Consider the following 23,380-nt stretch of genomic DNA (forward strand, 5'->3'; position numbering starts at 1 on the left):
AATTTAATTTTGAAGTGTATGTGACAGGTAGACAGGTTGTTTAAAATGTCCTCATCCTCTTATCAAGTCGTAAGTTTACCGTAATTCTCTTTAATTGTGAAGTGACTTCCGCAGGGTTTCCGAGATTATCAACGTTCAGTAGGATCATAGGTTCTTTTATGGCTTCCAAAAAATTTTGTAGATCTCGAAATAATGTAAACTTATATGTTTTTTTTAAGAATTCGATGTAGAAAAATTTGAATATAAACGCTAAACTGAAGCCACTTATTTCCCATCGGTTGGAATTTTTGTACGCTTTTACAGATTTCCACAATATCAGAAAGAAAATGAGGATGTGTTGACACTTGAGAGATTTCAATAACAGGTTTGAGTGAATCGGGGCTATGAACCTAATTTCGGTTGTTTTGAGAGCTTTACTCACTTTAAAAGCATCCTAGCACAAAAATAATAAAATCATATTCGTAGCATCCGGAAACTCGCTTCCCTTACATAAATCCATCCAAGCTTGACTCTCTAAGCACAGCTCCAAATAAATTTTCTTTTTTAAATTATTTAGGTTTTTTTCAACGAAGACATCAGCGTATAAAACAAATTTTTCAACTGAAGGGACATGCTTCACGTATGACTCATGTTTACATGGGTCAGATGTTGTCGTTCTCGTGGATCCGAAGCAAATTTCACTTCTTCCATGAAAACCAGAAACAAAGATGACAAATCGTTGCAGAAATGTATAGATAACATTATATTTTGCTATTTATCTGGACCTCAGCTGCTCAGAAACATGGAAATTTTCGCTGAAAAACGAGAACATAACATGTGAATAATGAGAATTATGTTAGACCGGGTGCAGAAGACGCATTTTCTTCATATTCATATAATAGAAGTGTTCGGAATGGAAGAATTTTCCACATTATTCACATAATAAAATTGTCCAGAAACAGAGCTTTCTCTAAAGCTCTTCTGTTCTGGCTCCATTAGCGTTCTAACAGCAAAATATCCAGCAAAATGAAAGAAGCTCTGCCATTCTCTGCGAACATTGCAATGTTCTGATGAAAAGAAAGTAATTACGAGAGATTAATTGAAGTAAAAAATTTAAATTCCTAATTTTTCTTTGAAACTCATAGGTTCTCGTAGAGCTAGAAATTCTTAAATGTTTTATTACATTGGCAGAAATAAAATCCATCGAAAGAAAAGATATTGCGATATCGTTCAGTGAAAAACTCGTCCAATTTATTGAATGCCCTCTTATTTGACAGTTGTTCATTTGACAAAGGAATATATGAGGACTGACGTAGATTTCCCCGAATCCTCCCCCAACAAAACGAAAAGAATGGTGAGGAGACTTCAAAAATTTTTTTTCTCTCACCAATACAAAGGCTCAGGAATGTGGCGGTGGCACAAGTTTGACTAAGGGCATGGATAGGGTTTCAAGAAACGGATAACAGCCAATTATGTATGTTTCTAACGTAGACATTAATATATTTTTTTCGATTCTGCACTTTTTCTGACAACAAAGATCCACGAATAAATGGATGTACATATTTGGGGGTCCTTAGATATGTCTTGGATATGTCCAAATATATACATCTAGGATAAAGGAATCCACTAATCACTCAATGTCCCTTATGTCAGCCAAGAATTCTCGCACAACATATAAGTAAGGATATAACGTTATTGATTTTTAAGGAATTCAACATACTTACACACACAGAAAACCGTTTTCTAATTCTAATAAATAAAATGAAATAATAAAATTCTTCTGATTATTCCTTTCAACCAGCATCAACAAACTTTTTAAATAATGTCGTTGTTAGTATCTTGAGCTAGAAAAGATTAGGAAATCGCACGATAAAAATATCTGGATTTGGAATTTCACGTACATATCTGTTTCTTGGTGTAGTGATATCTTGAAATTCTTTAGACCTGACCTTGAGCCTGCTTGGTGAGAGAAGGAACTGATCAGATTTACAGTAATCTGATAATTATGTATCCAAATTCATCCATTATCCTACTTATTGCATGTAATAAACACGAGATGTGCCATGGGCCAAAACCCTGTTGGAACCCTGCATTCTGTTCATTCGTTCACTACTCTCGTCGAGATTCTAAAAAATGGATGTTTCCAAATATTTCTGGACGTTGGCAAAAATCATGTAATTATTTGAAATCTGTTTAATTAGAGAACTCTTAAATTGCAATCATTCTGGGCATAGTCAAAGATTCTCGAGCTCAAGCATTCGTTCTTTACGTCACTAAGGCGGGTGTAGCACAGTGACTAGGGGGTCAGCTGAATATTTTGCGCGGCTGAGGGTTCGAAACCCCCCTGCGGCAACCAGGTCATTCAACCCTCCAGGAACTGGCACTAGATTTATGTGCGAGAACAAATACACTGACTAAATCTATCGACTGATCTCTGTTAAGCAAAGCAGAGCCGCATAAACATTCACAAGCCCCTAGGACATGTGAATTAAAAGTGAATTAAAGTCTAATGCTTTGTAGGGTCCCAACGATTGATCAGCGAGAAAGACTAGAGCATTCTATCCTTCACTTATTACTCTTCGAGGCATTCTATATCGCTTTTATTTCCTCCTCAGTTTTTTTCTGCTCACATGCAGCTTTTTCTTGCCTGCCGGCACTCTATTCCTCAAGCGTCGTGGCGATTGGTGATTCCGTGGCAGCTGCCTTCGGTTACTAGAACAATTTGTAAGATTCACGTTCGTAATCCATCATTGCAAAGGCGTTGTGGTATCCCTTCAAGATATACGACTCGCTGTCGTGATCTGCACGGAAGAAAATCATGCTGGTAAGAAAATTCCCAGCTGATGCATATGAAGCAGGATGGGACCTATCAAACGTACGTATTTGCTGTGTTTCACACTTCTAGACGAAATAATCTTCATTATGCCATTTTATGCAACAATACAATGGGTCAGCCAAACAGGAACATTCAGTAGAAGCTCAATAAAGAAGTGTTGGTAATGCCTAGCAGGAGTCCTCAGATGATGTATTATAAAACAAAACGTGTGGCAGAGTTGTACGGAGAGGCTGTGCGGAAAGACGGCTAGTCCCAGGAAAAGGGACTAAACTAGGGAAGATGACCCTAGGGGTCCATACCTAAAAATAGCTGCTGGCCTACTGATGATGGAAAAAGAGGAGGCGACGAGGTGTTGCCGCCTGAACAACACCTACTGAGCAGTGAAAATACAACGTGAAAGCCGAAGAGAGGCAGTGCAATACGGGCGGAGAAAGAAGAACGTCGAACGAGTAGTTCGGGAAAAGAGATCGACTGTGAGGGCAGTGTGTGTGGATTTACTTGGATGTCCTACAGTCGGTGCAGCCTCTCTTTCTTCACGTGAACAATAAGAAACTAGCCAAAACACTGGTTGATTAGGGCGAGTAATCGATTCATATAGAAAGAATTGGAGAGCGATAATATAAAGGCAAATCGATAATCGAGACACAATGACTTGATCAGTAGCAAATCAGAATTATTCAAAATAATAACTGAACTCATTCATATGCGAGATATACAATAGAATAGAAAATAACAACAACTATAAGAGAGGGGCCATGTCGGTCTTGATGTTGGTTCGGTGAACGGAGATCAAACGAGAACAGAACGCCACCGAACCACAGACTGACAACTCCCTACCCGAGCACATTGCAACGCACAGACGTGAACACACCAAGCTATCATCGCACAAATAGGAATGTGTGTGAGTGTGTTTGTGTGTTTCCAGGCCCCCTTCAACAACAAAGACGGACACGGAACCACCGCGAAGTCGACTGTCACCACAAGCGACGCACCCCGCTAGGCGGAGCGCGTCGCAATCACCGGGCGCTAGTAGCGGACGCACACCTGCGCACGCATCTACACAAATGTCGACGTGCTTCCCTTCTCCGGCCTCTCTGGTGGCATCAACGTCTTTGCGGGAACGTATTGACCTAAACATTATATACATTCGCCATTTAAGTGACAGTTGCTCTAACACAAAAGAAAATCTGACTGCCTATCCCCTATTTTCCAATACATCTTAGACAGACTAAACGTTCTTTTTGGCAAAAAAAAAATCGCAACATTATCAAGACTTTGAATTAGATCTAAAAAAAATCCTGTCTACCCACAGAATCCACTTTTCACAATTATAATTGGTTTAGATGCACCAAAATTTTGTTCGGTATAAAGAGAGGATTCATTCTTAAAGGAATATATGGAAGTAAGGGACAATAATTTGTAGGTTTGTATTATAAATATTTATAAGAATATCTATACCCTTTTTTCTCACGCGACAAAACAATAAGATAGGATACGCGCACATTTTTATGAAAAAAGCAAATTCCCTGTTTTTCTTTCATGATTCCTCAAACTTTCATGGAAAAAATTCATTTTTCTTGCTGCTTTTTCTGCTGAACTTTTGCTAATAATAGATGTCCCATTTCATCTTTCTGCAAAAATCATTCTGCTGCTAGCCGCGGAAGCCAAATGAGCAATCAGCTTAGTTGCCCTTTTACGGACGAATGCTGCCAGCTAGCAGCTTCACGTCTGCTGCACATAGGGGAGGGAACGCGTATTTTGGGATGCGAAAGGAACTGTTTCCAGGATTTTTTTCTCCATAATATGTCGTTCACATGTGTCCGATTACGCAAATCGAATGACGTCCGAAAAATCAAGAAATCAAGTTAAGCACTAAGAAGTACACGTATATTTGTCATTATTTAGTTTAAAAAGCTATAAAGAGCTATTCTTATAGCACTACTGACGTCAAACGTTCTTTTCTTTCCAGGAATACATACACACATATTCCACGGCTTATGGCTTACAAGCAAATTATTTAATAGAAATAAAAATGGCACATTGCCATGAAACAATGGAAATTTTTTCTCACATTAACCAAGAGAAATTGTATTAGGCTCGAGTCTAAAATTCATACTATTTAGTCATTTATCCAGTATTTCAGTTTCATTTACTTACTATTAGCGCTTGTGATCTTAATATCAGAAATAAGTTAAAAAATTTTTTTATGACTAACATTAAATTTGTCAACACCGGAAAATTGAAGCATGACTATTTAATTCGCTTTTATATGTAGTCTGAAGAAATCGAGAAGATCAATCGCTTCGAGATTTTCAGTGCAAAAATAGAAAAAGAAAATAATTCACTTTTCAGAAAAGTCTGGAAGTGCAATGAAAAATCCAAAAACAAAAGATAAAGTCCAAGAATGTCATTGCTTGAAAATAACAACGAGGTTCAACTGTTTCAGCTTCTACCACATTTTAAAGCCTATTAAACCCCCATTGAGCCAAAAACTAGAAGAGGAACGCAAAAATTCAGATTAGTAACCCACCGATGAAGCTTCCGTCCTCAGTGAATCGTCCTGGATCGGTGTCACCGTATTCAGCCATGCTATCTGTCTCGGATTCCGCTTTACTTCCAGTCAAAGATCGCTTCTCGTCATCATCACTAAACAAATTCTCATAGTTGAAGATCAAAAACTAATTTCATTGGTTCAGTTTTGCTCGTCAAAAGAGTAGTTGTAGGATTTTAATGCAAGACTCGGACACATGCTCGTGAAATCGACAACTGTTGCAGCCGAGAGTATGAGCAGCACGCGTGAGCGGGAAAAAAAGAGCAGACCACACATTGATCCATGAAGAAACGCTCACGAAATGGCACGCCAAGAATAGAAAAAAATAGAAAGAGCCGAAAGCGCAGCAGCTGAATAAACACACTTCTTATATTCGCCAAAGTGCTGTTTGGCGAGAATTGGTTCACGGCCTTGCTCACGTTCCTTCTGCGATACGGGATAGTTTTGACCACGATGTCGTAGTGCAACGCACACCATACACAGGATACAGAGCAATAGGAGCAGTATCAGTAGGATCAGTAGAAGCCACCATAAACGAGCTGATCTTGGAGCTGAAAAAGGTTGTTTCGAGGAATTTTACGTGATTTTGTGATGGATAAGGTTGAACGAGAAATGGATCAGTACAGAAGCATAGGAGGAACGATTCTCCCCAAAGCACGTGAAAGCATCGAAACCGAAGAAAACAATATCTTAATCATATGCTTACAAAAATAAGATAAAAATAAGCACTTTGCAGGTTTCCCTAGAAAAATGTCTACAACTGGGTTAATCGGAGGGTTACTTGGCGAGTTTGGGCTGCAAAAAAAAATCTTCTGTGTTACCTCATCGTATGTCATAACGGTAGCACTTTTTTTTAAAGGACACAGGAGTTAAGAAATCACAACTCAATCAAATTACTAATATTTGAAAGAGGGAGAAATAACTGAATGGTTTATGTAGAAAATGTGATCCTGCCAAAATCACCGAACGCATACATAAATGCAGAGATCGATGGAAAACAAAAATCGTCTTACGGAGACGAACGTAGCGTAATTTTTCACGTGCTAAGTGTATGGAAATTACGATATCTCGAAGAAACCTTTTGATCACAACCCATTTGAGGGTATCTAGTTGAGGATCATTTACAAGTACCATGTACATAATTATGATTTGTTCATGTTATGGTCTCATTAACATCCTTAAAATAAAATCGAAAGAAGGCAGAAATTTTCACAACGTTATTTCTTGCAAACAGCAACAATTCGGCGTTTTAATTGATTAGTAGAGGTCAATCTTCAAATATAATTTTTTTTTCGAAATTCTATGATGTTCCAGTATATTAATGGATAATCTTTGCACTCACATCTTCCGGTTGTTGTTATGAAACTCGATGGGGAATACGTTTCTCTTTCTTCACCGCTGGGGTCTTTCTGTAGTGCTGCTACTCGTACTTCATATCTTGTGCCAGGATTCAAATCGCCAACATGCACGGTCAAATCGTCACCTATAATAATTTCTCGATGTCACGAAAAGCAGTTAAATAGCAGCGATTGTCTGCTTCGTTGCTACGACAACCACAACATCGGCATTATTGGAAGGCGACAAATATGACAGAAGAACATAAATAGCATCTAAAGAAGGCAGAAACCAATTAAACATACCTTCTTGCGGGACTTGCTTCCATTCCTCCGTATCTGCTTCTCGGTACTGTACAAAGAATGTGTTTCCCACGGGTCGGCGTTCCTATACGATAAGAGTTAAAAGCGAAAAGGAAGGGAAATTTAAATGGAGGGCGATGTAAAAAGAGAGAGATAAAGTTAAAAACAGAAGAATTACGTAACATACCTCTTCATCGAATTTGGATGGGCTAAAAGTGACGTTGAAATAGTCGTCACCAATTTCGTTCTCAAAAAAGGATGGCGTGCTCGGATCCACTGAATAAAGAACGTATTAGTTGAGCGAAAACGCTGAGGAACTTAAAAAGATCTACACATCTTCTCTTCAAGATTCTTTTTGAGTATGCTTGACGACATTAAGGGTATTTTGCTGTACTGCGCTTTTGAGTTAACGGTTTATTTTTCTCCTCATGAGACGTGGTCTGGGACCTATGCTAAGGCATAAAGAACTCGGTTCGGAGTTGTCCACTGGTGACTTTATTGACGTCCTGCAAGCTTCACACCTTTCAGAAAAATCGGTAACCAGATCTGATGCATGGCCAAAACAAATCCATCAAAATGTGTGATTGTTAAACATAACAGACACCTCCGCATCTGCTTATACTAACACCTGTAACCGGACACCGGCTCGCTAATATCTTCCAGGTTTTCTTTCGGAAGGCAGCAGATCTTTGAACCAACACCGCCACGACTCAACGCTTATTTGGTTTGTTACTTGCTTCATTTTCATAATAGCCAGAAATCAGCATGTTATTGCATGCGTCGCAACTATAACGGTGCCTTCCGGTTTGCTTTGACTTGACTACAACGACTAAATCGAACTCAAATTACCCTCCTGAATTCTTTTGAGGTGAACTGAAGTGAATTTGAGCTTGAGTACTTAGTTCAAACCTATTGGGTTGGAAGAAACACTCGTCTCAGGAAGGAAGCACTATTAACTGCGCTAGCAACCGCTATTAAAAATATTGTTAGTTTCTATATTATATCCAAAAGATTCTCGTAGGCTTTTTAGGAAAACCTCAATTTTTTTACGCACTTAACTTTTAGAACCCGGAGAAGGAGATAAACCTACGCTGCCAGCAACCTTCCATACTAAGAAATTTTTCATTGATTAAACCCACTGCTTTATTGAGAGTAGGGAGGAGAGAGGAAAACAACTTGAAGTAAAGCGCGATTTTCCTGATCAACAACATTTCTAAATTTTCTCTGATTTCTTCTTGTTCTCACCTATCGGCGCTTTTATATCATAATGACGGTGGTATTATTATTTCAGTGTTAATGCATAATGTAAAGCATGCTAAAGATTGTTATTATGTCAAAGAATACACTATATCTTGTGGAAATTCTTAATGCTATTTCCATAAAAAAGAAAAAAATCTTTAATCCACCAATAAAAACCAAGCGTATTTACAGTATTTCGTAGGAAATAGGATTGATTTTGCAGGAAAAGTACTATTCCTGAGACAGCAGAGCCGGGTTTTTCCCAAACACTTTTTCCATATGTCAAGCTCACTATCCTTTTTCCAAACAAATGAATCCCACCACCATTCTATATCCTTTCTTTATCGCTCTTTTCCCACCGCTCTATATCAAGATTCTTAAAAGTGCTCGTCGTTCGTACATGTCACTATCAAGACGGAGAGCTAGCAGACGGGTAGGTTTTTAGCCTGCAGCCAGGCTTCATGTGTGCAAAGAAAAAGCTCATCCTTATTTCACTTCCAGAATGAGTGAGTGGAGCACAGACAGACAGCTAGTCGCCTGTCTGGAATTGCACTGAGAATTACAAAGTGTGTACGACAAAGGGCACCTGCATGCTGTATGCATGCATTACGAGTCGGTGGTGCACTAATTAACCGATTGCCTATTTCCCCGTCATAATCCTTTGCTGTGCAAGGATTGCTGTGCAATCGATGCGTATAAAGAGCCCATCGCCGTCATCAACATCATCGTAATCACAATTTAAAGGTCTCCCTTTGCGCACTATCGCAAGAAAAACTTCAGCAAAAACTTGGAGAATAATGAAAGAACGGAATGAAACCGCTAGAAAATGATAGGATACTGCTATTAAACGAAATGACGTAGGCTGAAGGTTTAATGAAAAAGAAACGCGCAAAAGTGCTTCATTTTTACATCAGCTTCCAAAATTTCAAACCCTTACTTCGATTTAAAATGGCTAGTGTTCTACTGTTTGAATCTACTAAGAGGAATTTTCTAATTATATTTACAACGTTTTAAAGCTCTTTTTCATTTAAAAAATAACCAAACAGCCATTAAAATTTTTGAGAATTTGCTCTTTTGCTCCGTAAGTAGCGAGCTCAACTTTCAGACACGGTTAATACAAGTAATGAAGCAAGGAAGCAATAAATTAGTAAATAAGTAAATAATTAGTAATTAGTAAATAACTCAAACTCTGAATTAGCAGCATTTTGTTCGGTTATACAATTGTACCTTCACAATTTTGAGTAATTCATTCGGTAACCTCTTCAAGAAAGCATAAAATAATACGTTTGTGATTCTATATCATGTTTTATGCATGTTTCTACATTCTTTGGGCGGAAAACATATCTTTGCCAGTAATATTTTCCTAATATTTCCAGGAACAAAATTTAAAGAAGATATCCGAGATTTATAACATTACTGGCCGTTATCCAGTGATCTCTTGGGAATCAGTTTTCCTCTAAAAAGGAGTCTATTCTACAAAAAGGGTAACAACTTCTCAATTTGCCAGTGAAAGAAACGTAGAAACGCGAAATCGAGCGAAACATTTGTCTTCATCGCATGCTGCAGCCACTCAGCTGCAGCTTCGAGAGCAGAAACATAATTTTCAGTGCACTGAAGGGCAATACATGTATGAGAACGAGAAGAACACTATCAAGAGTGTAACTTTGGCAATTTTCAGAATCGTGATTACGGCTAACCACTTATCCTCGATTCTATTGCGGTAGATTCTAAAGAGTAGTACATCTTAAAACGCTAAAAGAAGAAACCTTGAGTATTATCCTGACTACCACAGGGTGGCACAAGTAGAATTAGGAAGAGCACTGCACAAGCTCTTGGCAACATTGTGACAATGTCCTTGAAGCGAATGAACAATGGATATTGCTGGACTGACGAGATTAGGAATCGTCAGTTAACAAAATAGGGGGTCGATAGCGTCGAATGGACTCTCGGAGTTGCGGTTGCTCAAGTTCGCACCCGAACCAACCACCCGACGACGACTTCGGCTCTGGTATCGAAGGGGTGCGGAAATCCAACTGGGTGTATATTAGGGGCGCACAGCTGAGCCCCGTCCGTCGGCCTGCCTTCGTTGACCACGCCCCGTGACCAAGGGGCGCGAATATGGCAGCAGCAGAAAAGCGAAACAAAGCCTCGAGTAGACGTTGTTGGGGCTAAGATATCAGTGTGAGGGACTACATAATTAGTCCTGTGTGAATCTGGATATTATCGTGTGAGAGTAGGTTGTCGGCGAATGACTGTCAAGTTTTGAGGCGAATCGGGTAGAGCCTTGCCGCTTCAAACTATATTACTTACTTTATTCAACGCGTTTTCACGACTCTTTTAATAAAGGTTTTTAAGAACCATTCTGTCCTTCTATGGACAGAACCCAGAGAGGAAAAATATTTCAAAGGAAGGCAATAATAAACTTTTCATTCCACCCATAATTCATTTCATTTTTCTTCAGCCTGCAGCCTCCTTCAAAGTTCTTTTTCCAGCTGCAAAGGCATGATGTATTTCTGCAACTAATTACTGTAGGGTCATGTAAAATTCCTTTGACTTTCTTTCTTATTTTTGAGACCAGTCACCATAATTTCCTCGAAATAACGTTTGCAAATGAAATTTTCCAAGACAGCAGCGAAAATCAATGACTTCCAAGCGCCAACAAAATCGGGTAACTCTCCCAGTTGACCCGAATCAACAATGTTAGGGTGAAAGTAAGGTGCGGCCGACCTCCAACGGTTTATGTCATAAACAAGTGCCCGATAGAGAGAATGTCCGTTCCCGCAACGGGCGTATACACGTGCGTGCGTAGTACATCGCAAACAAATTCCGTCGGCTTCGGCGGCTGAACCAATCCCTTCTGCGTCGACATTTCAATCATACTACTGCATACTAACAGATTAATCAAAATTCAGCGGGACTTTCGCTGATTTTAAGTAGTGTATTAGCCGGGCTATCCTATTGTACGCAACTTTGCGTTGCGCCGAAATGCTCAACAGTACAATTTGATAATTTAGTTCTAGGAAATAATGAAGTTTTGCAGCACAAAATTAAAAGCATACGCCCCGACATTACACATAAGCGCTATTCGGCACACACACAAACACTGACAAACCTTGCGAAACAAACGCAGAATAATAGTCTGAAGAAAATCACAATCACTAGTGAAGCACTGAAGAATTTCCTCCTATTTCTAAATATTATAGATTGAGACAACCACGAAACTTTTTGCGTGTGAATTTCTTCACCTTTCCCACCTTTATTTGTCAAAAGCGCGACACTTTCTTATTTACTCTAATACTCCACGAATAAGAAATCCGATACAGAACTGATTTTCAGGACAATGGAAACTATCGAAGAAATTCGTCATCTTATTAATAGAGTTGTCCGAGTGACTACTCATCTCATTATAGTCCAGCGGAAAACTTATCGTGGCCTCCTCCTCCTATGTAATTCTCCGAAATCACTCCTAGAGTTATATCTTAATGTTTACCGGCGCTGTTTTAGATCAACGCTAAAACCAGCGCTACATTTTTCCACTAATTCCACATCCTTTCCCAATGAAGAATATCTTCATTGCCTAAAGAGCACTCTTCGGTGGAGAAAATGCGACATTTTCCTCACTTTCGCTCTCCTCAATAAACATAAAACTCTGGAATTGCCCATGCATACGAAAGAACTGCTAACCTCCAGCGGCTACCACTTCAGGCAGTGTTGTTGCGTCAGCACTGTTCGGATCACCTTCTCCCGCGCTTGTTTGTGCTCTCACAATGAAACGATAGGGTGTTTCGAATTCCAAACCCGATAGGCGAATCTAAATATATGAGAAAGTATAGATAACACTGCGAAAGAATGCAAAACATAACATTTCGCTCTTTTCCCTTTATTAAAACCGTTGAAGAAAACGAAAACAACAAAGAACCATGAACAACAGTCTGTACCTGTGTTTGATCGGCGTCGACATCTTGCTTCGGACAGTCTTTTTCAACAACTCGTCCGTTCTCTGTACGGCAATGTTCGATCTGAACGTGGAGATAGAAGAGAACATTGGAAATAACACTTCGAAAATACTGAATTAATACCTACCACGTATTTGAGAAGTTTTCCATTCGGCCGCCGTGGTCTTCTCCAGATCAGATGCACGATCGCCTTCTCTTCCGTATCGCGAGGATTCATTGGATGTGCTCGAAGGCCTCGTACAGGAGATGGAACTAAAAACTTTCGGGCATTACATTTTATTGCTTCGGTTTGAAGCTACGCTTTTTTCTGCTACTTAAAACTTGGAAGCTTTGTTCCTTCGTCTATTTACTGCTCCCACAGGAAATCTACTACTCGATTCTTTCTTCTGTTCTCTCGCTCCTGCTCCAGATTCTACTATTAAAATAGGTTGGTTATTTTTCTTGCATTTTTTCTTGCATATTTGAGGAAAAATTTCACCTTGAAAAATCAAATTTAAAACATTCGAAAAGGATTCGAAAAATGAACTCAAAAGTGTCACTTATTCAGAGCTCAGTTCACTAATGAATTCGGAAATTTCCATTTCTAGTTTGCTTATTTTTATGCTTCAATAATACTGAAAACAGGATTTCGACCTCTAATTAATGTCACATTTCTGTTCGTTAACTGTGTAATAAGGAAAGAAGAAGTAAATATATTGTCTTAATGTATTTTTACAATATCGAAATGTCTCCTGTGCAACATTTATATACAGTTCACAACTCTGTTCACAAAATCCTGAAGTCCTAAAAAAATCCTAGAAATCACTTTGATATCCAAAGCATATTCATGGAACAGTAACCTTTCTTGCTCTTCCAGAGAATGTGGCGGTAAGTATGATTTGAAAGGAACTTTAGACGGTTTCCGATAACCAAAGTATAAATTCTATAGAGAGAAAATAATAATGAACCACTTGATAGATTTTGATGATCGCTTAAAGGAAGAATTTCCAGGAGTTTGGTTACTGTAGATGTTGAAAACGAAAAGCAATTGCGTGCTATCCGATGGATAGCAAAAATTGTTTAAATTGACTCTAACAATTCGTTTACCCCGTGGAAATGGTAAGACACAAAAACCTTTCTATAAACACGAAGTCTGAAGAGAAAACTATAAATGACAGCACTAAAATCCCTCAATTCCTGATAGAGGGTTCCGATAACAGTTATGATACACCCTCGTTTCCATAGGGAGAGAAAATTTCAAGACAACACCAAAATAAAATTAGTTAGTTAGAAGTCCTCACAGAAAAAAATCCACAGTTAAATTTGAAAGGGACCAAGGACCTACCGCCTTCCGCGGTGCGGAATTGAATCACTTCACTCGGTTCACCTTCGTGGGCGCTATTTGTCACCTGAAATAAGGTGTTAGTAGGCAACATATTCGATGAAAACATAAGCAGGATACAGATTTATTTTCTCGTAAAAACCGAGCAATCACTACGGTTCACTAGATGACTAGAAATTCACGTAACAAAAAGGTATACACTCTCAAAATCATCTCACAACGTTTCGATGATATGGAAAATGCAATACCAATACTCGTTGTTTACTATTTATATTTATTTGATGACCTGAATCGTTGCGTAGTTCACTGTGTCCGGCTTTAGATCAGTGACCGTTCCTGTGGTGGCCTTTGGACCGAAAACGATCGTTCTTCGCCTACTCTCGACATCTCGTTTATTCACCGCCTGAAAATTTTTTCTCAAATACAGTACCTATGGCGAAACATGAATGCGAATTTTCTAAAAGTGGAACTAGATTTTAGATATTAAATGGTACAAGTACATTAATAAATAATTTGTTTACTTAGTTATGTAAAGATTTTTGAAACAGTGATTGGTTAGAGTCCACCACAATGATTCCTGTAATTCTTAGCTACCAGATCTATATCTTGGAAAAATAGAGATATGATTTCTCACTTGCTGTAATTTACGTTCATTGCGGCAAGAAAAGTCATAGTAACCCCTACAGTATTTAACAATTTATACAAGTAACATGACTTTCACTGTTGCCCTAAAAAATCATTTTACTGACCATTTAGCCCCCAAAATATGTTATTTTTAAGTAAATCATATAATTGGTCATACTACATATTCATGCGAAGAAAAATAAACATGCTATTATTATGACATTTCCTCAATTTAGATGACTAGTTGGAAACAAAATTGAGAATATTTCCTTCATAAATTTACTTGTAGTTAGTCGAAAACTAAAACATTCCCAAATGGAATTTTCTCGCACTTCTATTGCTGAGAAATGAAGAACTAAACGAAACACTTTGTAAGTTCATCTTTGCCACTCGAAATTAACTGACATGTACTTTTTTATCGCAATTCTTTTATTATTCTCAAAACTTCTGCCACAACCGTCTTCTATTTATCAAATCTACAGTAACCCATGAAAATCCATAGATGATCTGCTCGTATGGATGTTCTGGAAACCAAATAACGTACCCTGTCAGATCTTTTGAATCGGAACTTCGTTTCAACGTCGCTCGTCTCCTCTTCTCCCTCGGCTTCATCGTACCAATAAGTTATCTGCAAATACAACATCCAGTGCTTTCTATATTTTTGCTGAAAAAGTCATAGAACTCTTCCTAAAACACACCTTATATCCAGTGAAGTTTCCATTCGCTGATTTTGGATCCACAGGATTCCATGCGAATGTTGCGGTGGTCCCATCCTGAAATTCGGGAATGCTAACTAGGACAACTAGTAATGGGAAAAGCTGCTACAAATCTTATAGAATCTGATAGATAAAGTAATTTCCCAGGTAAGTTCTCACATTCACCTTGCTAACAACACGAAATCCGCCAGGAATACTACTAGGGACACCTTCGCCAGTGTATCCCTGTATAGTCTCCGGCACAATGTTGGCTTGGCCTTCATCATTTACAGCTTGTACCTGTAGAAAACTAGGGTTTAGTTCAAGTGAGAATGAAACAAAACTTAAATAAACGAAGAATAAACAAATAAATGAATAAAATAATGCGAATGCTCGAAATGTTCCAAGAAGAAGTCTTTTCAGGGAAAAACTTTCCCAAGAAAAAAAAAAACTACTGATTTTTTTACTAGTGCAATCAGAGGTTAAAGGAAAAAGAAAAGAACAAGAAAAGTGCAAAGAAAAGGTCATAAATGGTGAAACACGAAGCACACTCAATAAGCTCACCTGGACTTCATAAGGTTGGAAAGGTTTTGCGTCCTTGTCATCGTCTAAGGTGATAGTATAACGATCAGCAAACGGATCGTTCACTTGCACCTCCTTCCACTCGCCGTCACCACCTTCAGATGGACGGTACCTAAAAGAATCAGGAAGGATGAGAAGCAGAAAAGAAAATGTGCATGACAATTTAAATGAATTTTAACGAGTCTCTTCCCAGCAAAATACATAGAAATACGCAGTTTCAACAACTTTCTGATTATTAGAGCAATTTTGAATCTAAAAAAAAGAGTCAGCTGAAAAAAATCCAAAAATAAGGAAAGGTTTTGGTAACCTAAAAAAATAGTGTCTCCCCCCCTCCTCTCCCATGACTGAAAAATTTTATACATATGGGCAGAAGCCGAGGTCCATTGAGAATTAGCGTGCCTTGTTAAAATAATGATAATCATACACGCAACGATCAGCTCTACATCTTGCCATCTGGACGTCTCGGCGATTTTCACGTTTTTTTGCCAGATTTTTTCCACTTCAGGAATAGACAAGGCAATTTTTCATCCAAAAGTGGATGATTACCTCCCAACTGCATTTATCAGCCTCGAAGACTTACAAATGGACTGAAATTTCCTCCATCACAAGGACAAAAACACTTTTTGAGAAAGAGTCAAGTTTATGCAGTTGTTCCTGTGCGTGTTCAACCGAGTTCACGCAACGCATCCGCGGCAAAGGCGGGCACTGGTATCTTGCCCCTCAGGGATCTACAGATGGCAGAATTTTGCTACAGTTATAAGGCACTTGGAGCGGAAGTGTCCGGATTTGTCTAGGCATCGCTGGAGCTCGGTTGAACGCGTTCGGCGGATCGATTTAATTTTGTGCTGATTACTGCGAAGTTCACTGCATGAATCTTTGCACAAGGATTATATATATATATATATATATTACCAGAAAAAAAAATTCTGGTAAAACTTGGGAAGTGTAGAGGACACTTCCGAGAAAAAGAGAAAAGAGGAGTCTGTTTGTGTAATAAACTGTCACAACCAAAGAACTTTCCTATTCGTTGCATCAAATTGCTAAAAAAAAAGATTCCTGAGTCTCACTTTATTTTGTAGTGGAAGTTCTTCCCGTTCCATTCTTCTCGAGCCATAGGACGCCAATGAACGACGATATTTTCAGGGCTAGCGCCTTTCGCCCAAACTCCAGCTGGGTTCCTATCCGGTTGTTTTGGTGGAGTTATACATACGTCTTTTACTCTCGTCGGTGAGCTATCGCCAACACCGTTTCGAGCCAAAACACGAAAAACGTACTGAAATAGAAATTGTTGAGTGGAGAATTCCGTCAATGCAGCGCAAAAAAAAGGCTATACAAGATCGAGAGAGTATCGGCGCTTGTTCTGAACAAACGAAAAATGAACTCACATGTCCAAATGGTTGCAGTGCAACAGTGGCTTTCCCACTGACCATCCTTTGATCTCCTTCAATTCGGTCATTCGGATGAGCTTGTACAGGTACTGGATGTGTTCGCCATTGAGTACCCTCAGTTTCACTATCCATTTGGTATTGAACCCTTAAGAAAATTAATCTAGGAAATGTTGAAAAAAAACTTCCTAACTCAGTGTCTCCACAGGAACAAAAAAAAAGAACAAATTGCACGGCACGTACCAGAATTCCTTAACGGGCGAGACGGTGTCAGCCGGTTCCATGTGTTCGAAACTGATCTCAGCCGACTGCGAGTCCGCGTCACACTTACTTACGTATGCAGAGTGCACGGGTACTGGCACATCTGGAAACAGCAACTTTTTCCTTTCCAAAATCCGTCAAATTGCGTGAAAATCAAGCCAATTATTTACGGTGGTCAGCTTCCTGTTTCCAGTAAACGTCTTTTTTCCTATAATCGTTAAAAGTAAAAAAAGACATGTGACAGGTGCTGCCAACCAGTAGTCGCACAAATTTCACTTTCTTGTTGTATTTAGATTCGCAGAAAAAGAATCATTAGGTAAACTGGAGGATTGAGACATTCTGAGAATTAATCTTTGGAGGAGACTGTCAGAAAACTATTGCAAGTGAGCCAACCTTTGCATATCTGACTGCACTATGTAATGACGAAGATCCTTTAAAGGATTTAAAACTCATTATGGAAAGAATTTAAATTCATTATGTGGCATTTGAGCTGATTAAAGGATTCATTAATTTTCTAGCTACCAAAGGCTATAAAAGTAGTGAAAAAAAGTCCATGAAATAGAAAATTCAGCATAAATATAGGCAGCCCGAATAATTTCAAATAATGAACTCCGTCTTTTCATGAGAATCACTCCTATGAAATTTTCCTCCTATCAGCAACAAAAACCGGAAGAAAGTATCAATTAATCATCTTTAAAAGGTATTCGAAAATTTTTCCTTTGAAATTTGATCGGAAACAAAGGGAGGAAGAAAGTACCCATAAATCATCTTTGAAAGGTATTAGGAAATTTCGGAAGACCCTTCATATTAGGGAATATCTCACAAAAGTCAGGTTGAAAATACGCAAATAAAAAAAAAAAAGAATTTCCGCGTACGGTATCCCTGAAGTTACACCTCAAATTTCAACCTCAAACAGCCGCAACGCGGCAATTAATATAATAAAATAATACTAACAATTAACATGAGCAATGTACTGAACTTAGAGAGCTGTAAAAATTTACCTAAACTACGGAAACGCAATAGACCTCTGCGTCAAACCCCAATATTTCTTATAATTTCCATATCAACAGTGATAGTAAACCTTTGTGTTTCTAGAAAAGAATAATAAAGTCCGAAAAAGAGCTAATCGTTCCCTCAATGTATTTCTAGCATTTGCCACAATTTTTCAAATTAAAAGTAGCTATGGAATCCGAGAATTCTCCACTAATTTACGAAAACAACTCTACGAGTTAACAAAATTATCCAAGCGTGAAGATGAAAACAGTGGAGGAATTTTATTTTTGTATTGTTCCTTGTTCCAAATATTTTTCAGTGATTATTTTCTATGAGGCTAGCAAGATGAGGACATAACACAGACAGAAAATTAAAGGTAGCATATCACGAAATTGACGATTTTGGCGTCTTTGTGAGCGAATATAGAATTTCGGGTATAGATTACGAGTGTGAGTGTGGTCACATTCCCCTCTAATAGCGTTGGTACCGCTCTAACTGACACCCTTGTGCATGTTCTGATCCCCTCACCAGCCGATTCATTGAACTTCCTGTAAATAAAAATGAAATGAAAAATAAAGTGAGTAAATGTATTTAATGGTTCAGCTACTCGAATAGACTGCTGAGGAGACCACATTGATCGTCGACCGCTCGCTTGTGGGCGGCGCGGTGCGTTCTCACGTTCCTGGTGGGAACTAACGCCTTTTTTCGGGAGAATTACGGAGAATTTAGCAGGGTCACGCTCATACTCGTTAATCTACACTTCGAAGCCCTATATCTCCTCATAGAGATCCCATCATAATAAACTTCGTGCCTTTACGCCTACACGTGGTCGTAGATTATGGGCAGAAGGGTGATTCCGTTCATTTCTTTCTAACTGACGTAAAAAACTATCCGGAAGATGCGGCTTCCAACGTTCCAGGGCGCTATTTTCTGCAACGAGTTCGATTGAAGCGCGCCAACCTTGTGCACGCGGCGCCCCTTCCGCGCCGTTTTTTTTTTGCAGCAGTTAGGAAAAAATGGACGGAATCACCCTCCTCCCCATAGTCTACGACCCCGTATGGGCATAACTCACCTGAAATCCGCACCACCCCAGACTCGTGGGGTGATGCTTTTAAAGGAAACAGAGTATAGAATTGCTTAGGGATCTCAGTTTTCATAGTTCGAAACTAAGGAATGAAGCCGACACAGTGTCCCGAATCATATTCTTTGGTAGAATTAGAAAATATCACCAAAAGATTAACCTTTGATTTGAATCTGAACTTCTTTTTCTACTTTGTCGAGTTTCGTACTTGCTACGCACTTGTACTTGGCCGAGTCGTACTGTGTGGGATTGTTGACAAGTAATGAATGGTCACTCTCCACCTGGAACAGAGAGCATAAAGAACATCAAAAGTCATCTTTTCCTTCTTTTCTCTTCCTTTTTTTTGTTAAATGAGGAATCACGCAAAGAAAAACTTCCTGAAATGTTTCTGAAACATCGTATTAATCACCTTGTAATGTCCAGACTGTACATGAACATCTGACAGAGGTTGACCATTGATGAGCCATTCGTATGTGACGTCGAGCCTGAAGCGGATCCAGAGTGCATTTGTGCATTCAAATTCGAATAAAGCGTTCAAGGAACAGGTACATACCGTTCGTCTGGAGTAGCCTCACAGGGTAGCCTTATGGTCTCACCAGCTATTCTTACTTCTTCAGGGCGTCGGAACGGCTCCAGGCGAGTGGCTTCTGGAAAATCAGGTACGTGAACATTATTCGTCACCACAGAATTAGTAGGACATTTGTCATGTCCTAATCAAGACCTTTTTCCCAGCTTTTGGTCCGCGGTTAGCCCCCTATCCGCCACCTGGGGACGCGCCACGTAGCCTCGCGACTAACCGGCTGTGATCCCTCTAGTGAGGGAGATCCGTGGAACTCTACTTAGCATTGGTTAAACTAATAATTTGCAACATCGCTTGATAGTTGATATTTGACCGGAATTTGGTCCCTACCAGGATCAAGTTCTTTTCTTTGCTCTTCTTCTTTCCTTCTCTTTTTAAGTGGTCTTTTACTTCAAATTCTTTTCTCTCCTTCACCTCTTATTCTTAAAAATTTGTTTTCTTATATGGTCTTCACTCTATAAACCCTGGATTGAAGGTGTACCCATCGGATGACGGAGGGTCTCTGTGAGTGAAAATAATTGTTTAATTGTCCGGGAATTCTAAATATGTAGGAGAATTATTTCGCTCCAATTTAGCAAAAAATAACGTTACTATCTGGTGCCTATAATGTTACCTTTTTCCATTTTTCCTCGAAATGCAATAATAAAAAAGTAAATAGAAGAATTTGAAAATCCTCACTTCTCACAAGCAGTTTTGCGGCGCCTTTAGCTTGTCCGTACTTATTTGTGCCCGTGCATTCGTATTCTCCTTCGGCATCCGGTGTGACATCTAGAAATTAAAGCTTACTTTCTGATAGATTCCGCAGAACGGAACGGCGCGCAAACAGATTACTGCTCTCATCTAATCAGTGATTCAAGAAAGAAACGTAAGATTCTTAAACACTACAACGAGTTCTTTTTCAACCAGCACAACCAATGACAAGAATGGTCCACTAATTTAGATGAGAAATGTATGAACAAAAGTGAGGTGGATCAATCCAAATGATTGATTTCTCAATAAAGAAAAGATCTATAAATGACTTCTTTTCTGATTGGCTCCATCCTTACAATAAAAAAAAAACAAGAGTACTTCACTGTTTTTCATAACCGCACAGATTTATGGCATAAATCATTCATATTTAAAGTGTCTAAAAACGAATATGCTCATTTTGTAAATGACCAACAGGAAGATAAATTGACAAAAAAAATTATATAAATACGTATGAATATAATTCAAGTGTAAAATAAATGGGTACAAATATATAAATATTAAAAATAAAATAATAAGGTAAACAGATCTACGCTTTAACGTGTATAGATTGATAGCTCCTATCTCACAAGAAGTTCTCTTTTTTTAAACTAACCTATTAATAACATCTAGAAACTTCTTTGCCTAACAGAGACGAATTTTCGTGGTCCCTCATAGAAAAGCATCAAAAATTTCTACCTCTTTCTAATTGCTTTGAAAAAAAAATCGTCCTTAAATGTACTGATGCACGGAAACTTCACGTTAATGTAAACATACTAATCTTATCTCCAACTGTCCACACACCAATTCCTGTTACTTTAAAAAAAAAAAAAAACCAAACTGCACACCTCTAAGTTGCCAAAAACAGTGACATTTAAAACCGTGTTTTCGTCATAATCTCCTAAAAGTAAGAGAAAAAAAAATTACCCATTGAATTTCACATAGTGCTTTTACTCACATTACTCTTCTTGGCGAAAAGATAAGGAACAACAACAAAAAAAAAGACTTTTGAAGAGTTGTAGCAACGACTAGAAACAAGTACAAGGCTCTACAGCAGATCATGAAAACAACTACGGGTCCATTATTTTGTTTATTTGCTTGTTTACTTATTTATTCATGCTTTTAAAGGCATCACCCCACGAATCTGAGGTGGTGCAGATTTCAGGTGGAGTATTCGTATACGGGATGGGAGACTATGGAGGGAAATGGACGGGTGATTCCCGTCCATTTCTTCCTAATTGCCGTAAAAAACGGCTCGGAAGATGCTGCGCCGCACAAGGCTGGCGCGCTCCAGTCGAACTCCCTGTAGAAAATAGTGCGCCAAAACGCCTGAAGCCGTATCTTCCGGGCCGTTTTTTTACGGCAATTAGGAAGGAATGGACGGAATAGTCTCCATAGTCTCTCATCCCGTATACGAATACTCCACCTGAAATCCGTACCACCTCCGATTCGTGGAGTGATGCCTTTAAAGCCCCTTACAAGTTGATAATAACCAAAGGAATAAGAAAAGCGGTGAAAAAATGTTGCAACATAAACAAAATACGTTTCTTCTTTTTTCGTGTTCTCTGGAAAAAAATCGAGGTCGACCTCATTTTGTTACGGTGAAAAACTATAACGTCATGGAAACTACTGTTTGGTTACTTGAGAATGCCAGAGGAGTTTTCATCTGATCAATTCCAAATGTGAATTTCATTCAAATCGTTTCATTTCATTTTAACTACTAAAAGGATAAGGAAGAACCGAACATCAGAGATTTTTCTTTTCCAAGGTAGCGTAACTCTTAATATAACCAAAGGCGGCGGAATTAAGTAATGAATTAAGTTACAATCACTCTCCGTTCGTTTTCTCTATCCAGCCACCAATCAGTGACCTATAAAAAAAACAGAAACCTACTCGGTATTACTAATTTCCCGACACCATGTGGATTTGCAGGAATGACGTTGTGAGCGATTCCTTGCAACAGGGGACTTGCCCAGGTGATCACAGCATTGGGACTAGCGAAGAATTTGCATTCTAACGTCACCGACTGTCCCACTACAGCTTCAACTTCTCCAGCGTCGGTGAGCAATTGTGGTTTGAAAGCTCAAAATACTACTCTTTAGTGGATTCCAACAGAAAATGAAATAACCTGTACGTACCCAGTAGATTGAGGTAAAAATTAGTCCAAACGTAGCCGTGTTTGTTCTCAGCTTTACATTGATAGACAGCATTGTCTCCTTTACCATGAATTCCCTTTTTCACGTCATAAATCGTCAACCGATTTGCTTCGATCACCCATTTGTCCCCATCCTTCGGTTTTTTCATCTCTGAAAAAAGGGAAGAAATCGGCGATAAATCTTATTCAATAATGAAAGAAATTTTTCTGTTGAAATGCACTTCTCCACTGTGTTAGATCCTTTAAAGTGAACTTTTCTAAGTACCCTTTCTAACTCCACAAATTTCAATCCAGTTCACTACTACTTTGATTTTTCCTTCGTTCTCTCTTTAACTCGTGATCCCCTTTGAAGCTCCGCTCACTACCCACTACTAGTCATTGTTTACAACTTGTTTACAGCTGAGCCGCGCGAAGTTTTAATCAAGCGAATCAGATTAACTTAGCGCCTACAACTTGACTCACTCAATTAGAAGAACTGTGGAAGAATCACAGCCAGTGTACTGTATCCAGAGGACCACTTGTTTACTCATTAATTCATTCAAATAGAATAAATAAACAGCTCATTGTAGTAGTTGTACAGCTATCAGAGAAAACGTACAAACGGTAACTTAAATGTCACATGACTATTGCACGAATAAAAAAAGGAAAAGAAAGAAAACATTACGACTGAACATTTGCTTGCTTGCTAAACAACTGCACGCTTTTACGACTTCACCTTTTTTTTCTTCTTTAGTGATACTCACTGATCATTCTGTGAAAATCATACTCTGCCTTGACTT

The 23,380-nt window shown here is 38.8% G+C and overlaps 1 protein-coding gene across 2 annotated transcripts in view; it reads right to left on the reverse strand.

The window, feature by feature from the left end:
- Positions 1-3,871: 3,871 nt before the first annotated feature.
- RB195_003089 (uncharacterized protein) overlaps positions 3,872-23,380 on the reverse strand; it is a gene marked incomplete at both ends in the record, with an annotated part of 54,035 nt that continues 34,526 nt past the window's right edge. For both annotated transcript variants that reach the window (XM_064200614.1, XM_064200611.1), the window contains 24 exons: positions 3,872-3,945; positions 5,346-5,461; positions 5,731-5,917; positions 6,709-6,849; positions 7,007-7,088; positions 7,191-7,279; positions 11,927-12,053; positions 12,181-12,261; positions 12,326-12,450; positions 13,523-13,586; positions 13,806-13,922; positions 14,688-14,771; positions 14,842-14,916; positions 15,025-15,138; positions 15,403-15,532; positions 16,488-16,693; positions 16,806-16,953; positions 17,049-17,169; positions 19,301-19,421; positions 19,550-19,625; positions 19,694-19,787; positions 20,399-20,488; positions 22,340-22,528; positions 22,585-22,752. In XM_064200614.1, coding sequence (XP_064056492.1) covers positions 3,872-3,945; positions 5,346-5,461; positions 5,731-5,917; positions 6,709-6,849; positions 7,007-7,088; positions 7,191-7,279; positions 11,927-12,053; positions 12,181-12,261; positions 12,326-12,450; positions 13,523-13,586; positions 13,806-13,922; positions 14,688-14,771; positions 14,842-14,916; positions 15,025-15,138; positions 15,403-15,532; positions 16,488-16,693; positions 16,806-16,953; positions 17,049-17,169; positions 19,301-19,421; positions 19,550-19,625; positions 19,694-19,787; positions 20,399-20,488; positions 22,340-22,528; positions 22,585-22,752 — 2,819 coding nt within the window. The remainder of the gene's footprint in view (positions 3,946-5,345; positions 5,462-5,730; positions 5,918-6,708; positions 6,850-7,006; positions 7,089-7,190; positions 7,280-11,926; positions 12,054-12,180; positions 12,262-12,325; positions 12,451-13,522; positions 13,587-13,805; positions 13,923-14,687; positions 14,772-14,841; positions 14,917-15,024; positions 15,139-15,402; positions 15,533-16,487; positions 16,694-16,805; positions 16,954-17,048; positions 17,170-19,300; positions 19,422-19,549; positions 19,626-19,693; positions 19,788-20,398; positions 20,489-22,339; positions 22,529-22,584; positions 22,753-23,380) is intronic.

Source organism: Necator americanus, chromosome IV (genome assembly GCF_031761385.1).
Source record: "Necator americanus strain Aroian chromosome IV, whole genome shotgun sequence".
NCBI classification, from domain to species: domain Eukaryota; kingdom Metazoa; phylum Nematoda; class Chromadorea; order Rhabditida; family Ancylostomatidae; genus Necator; species Necator americanus.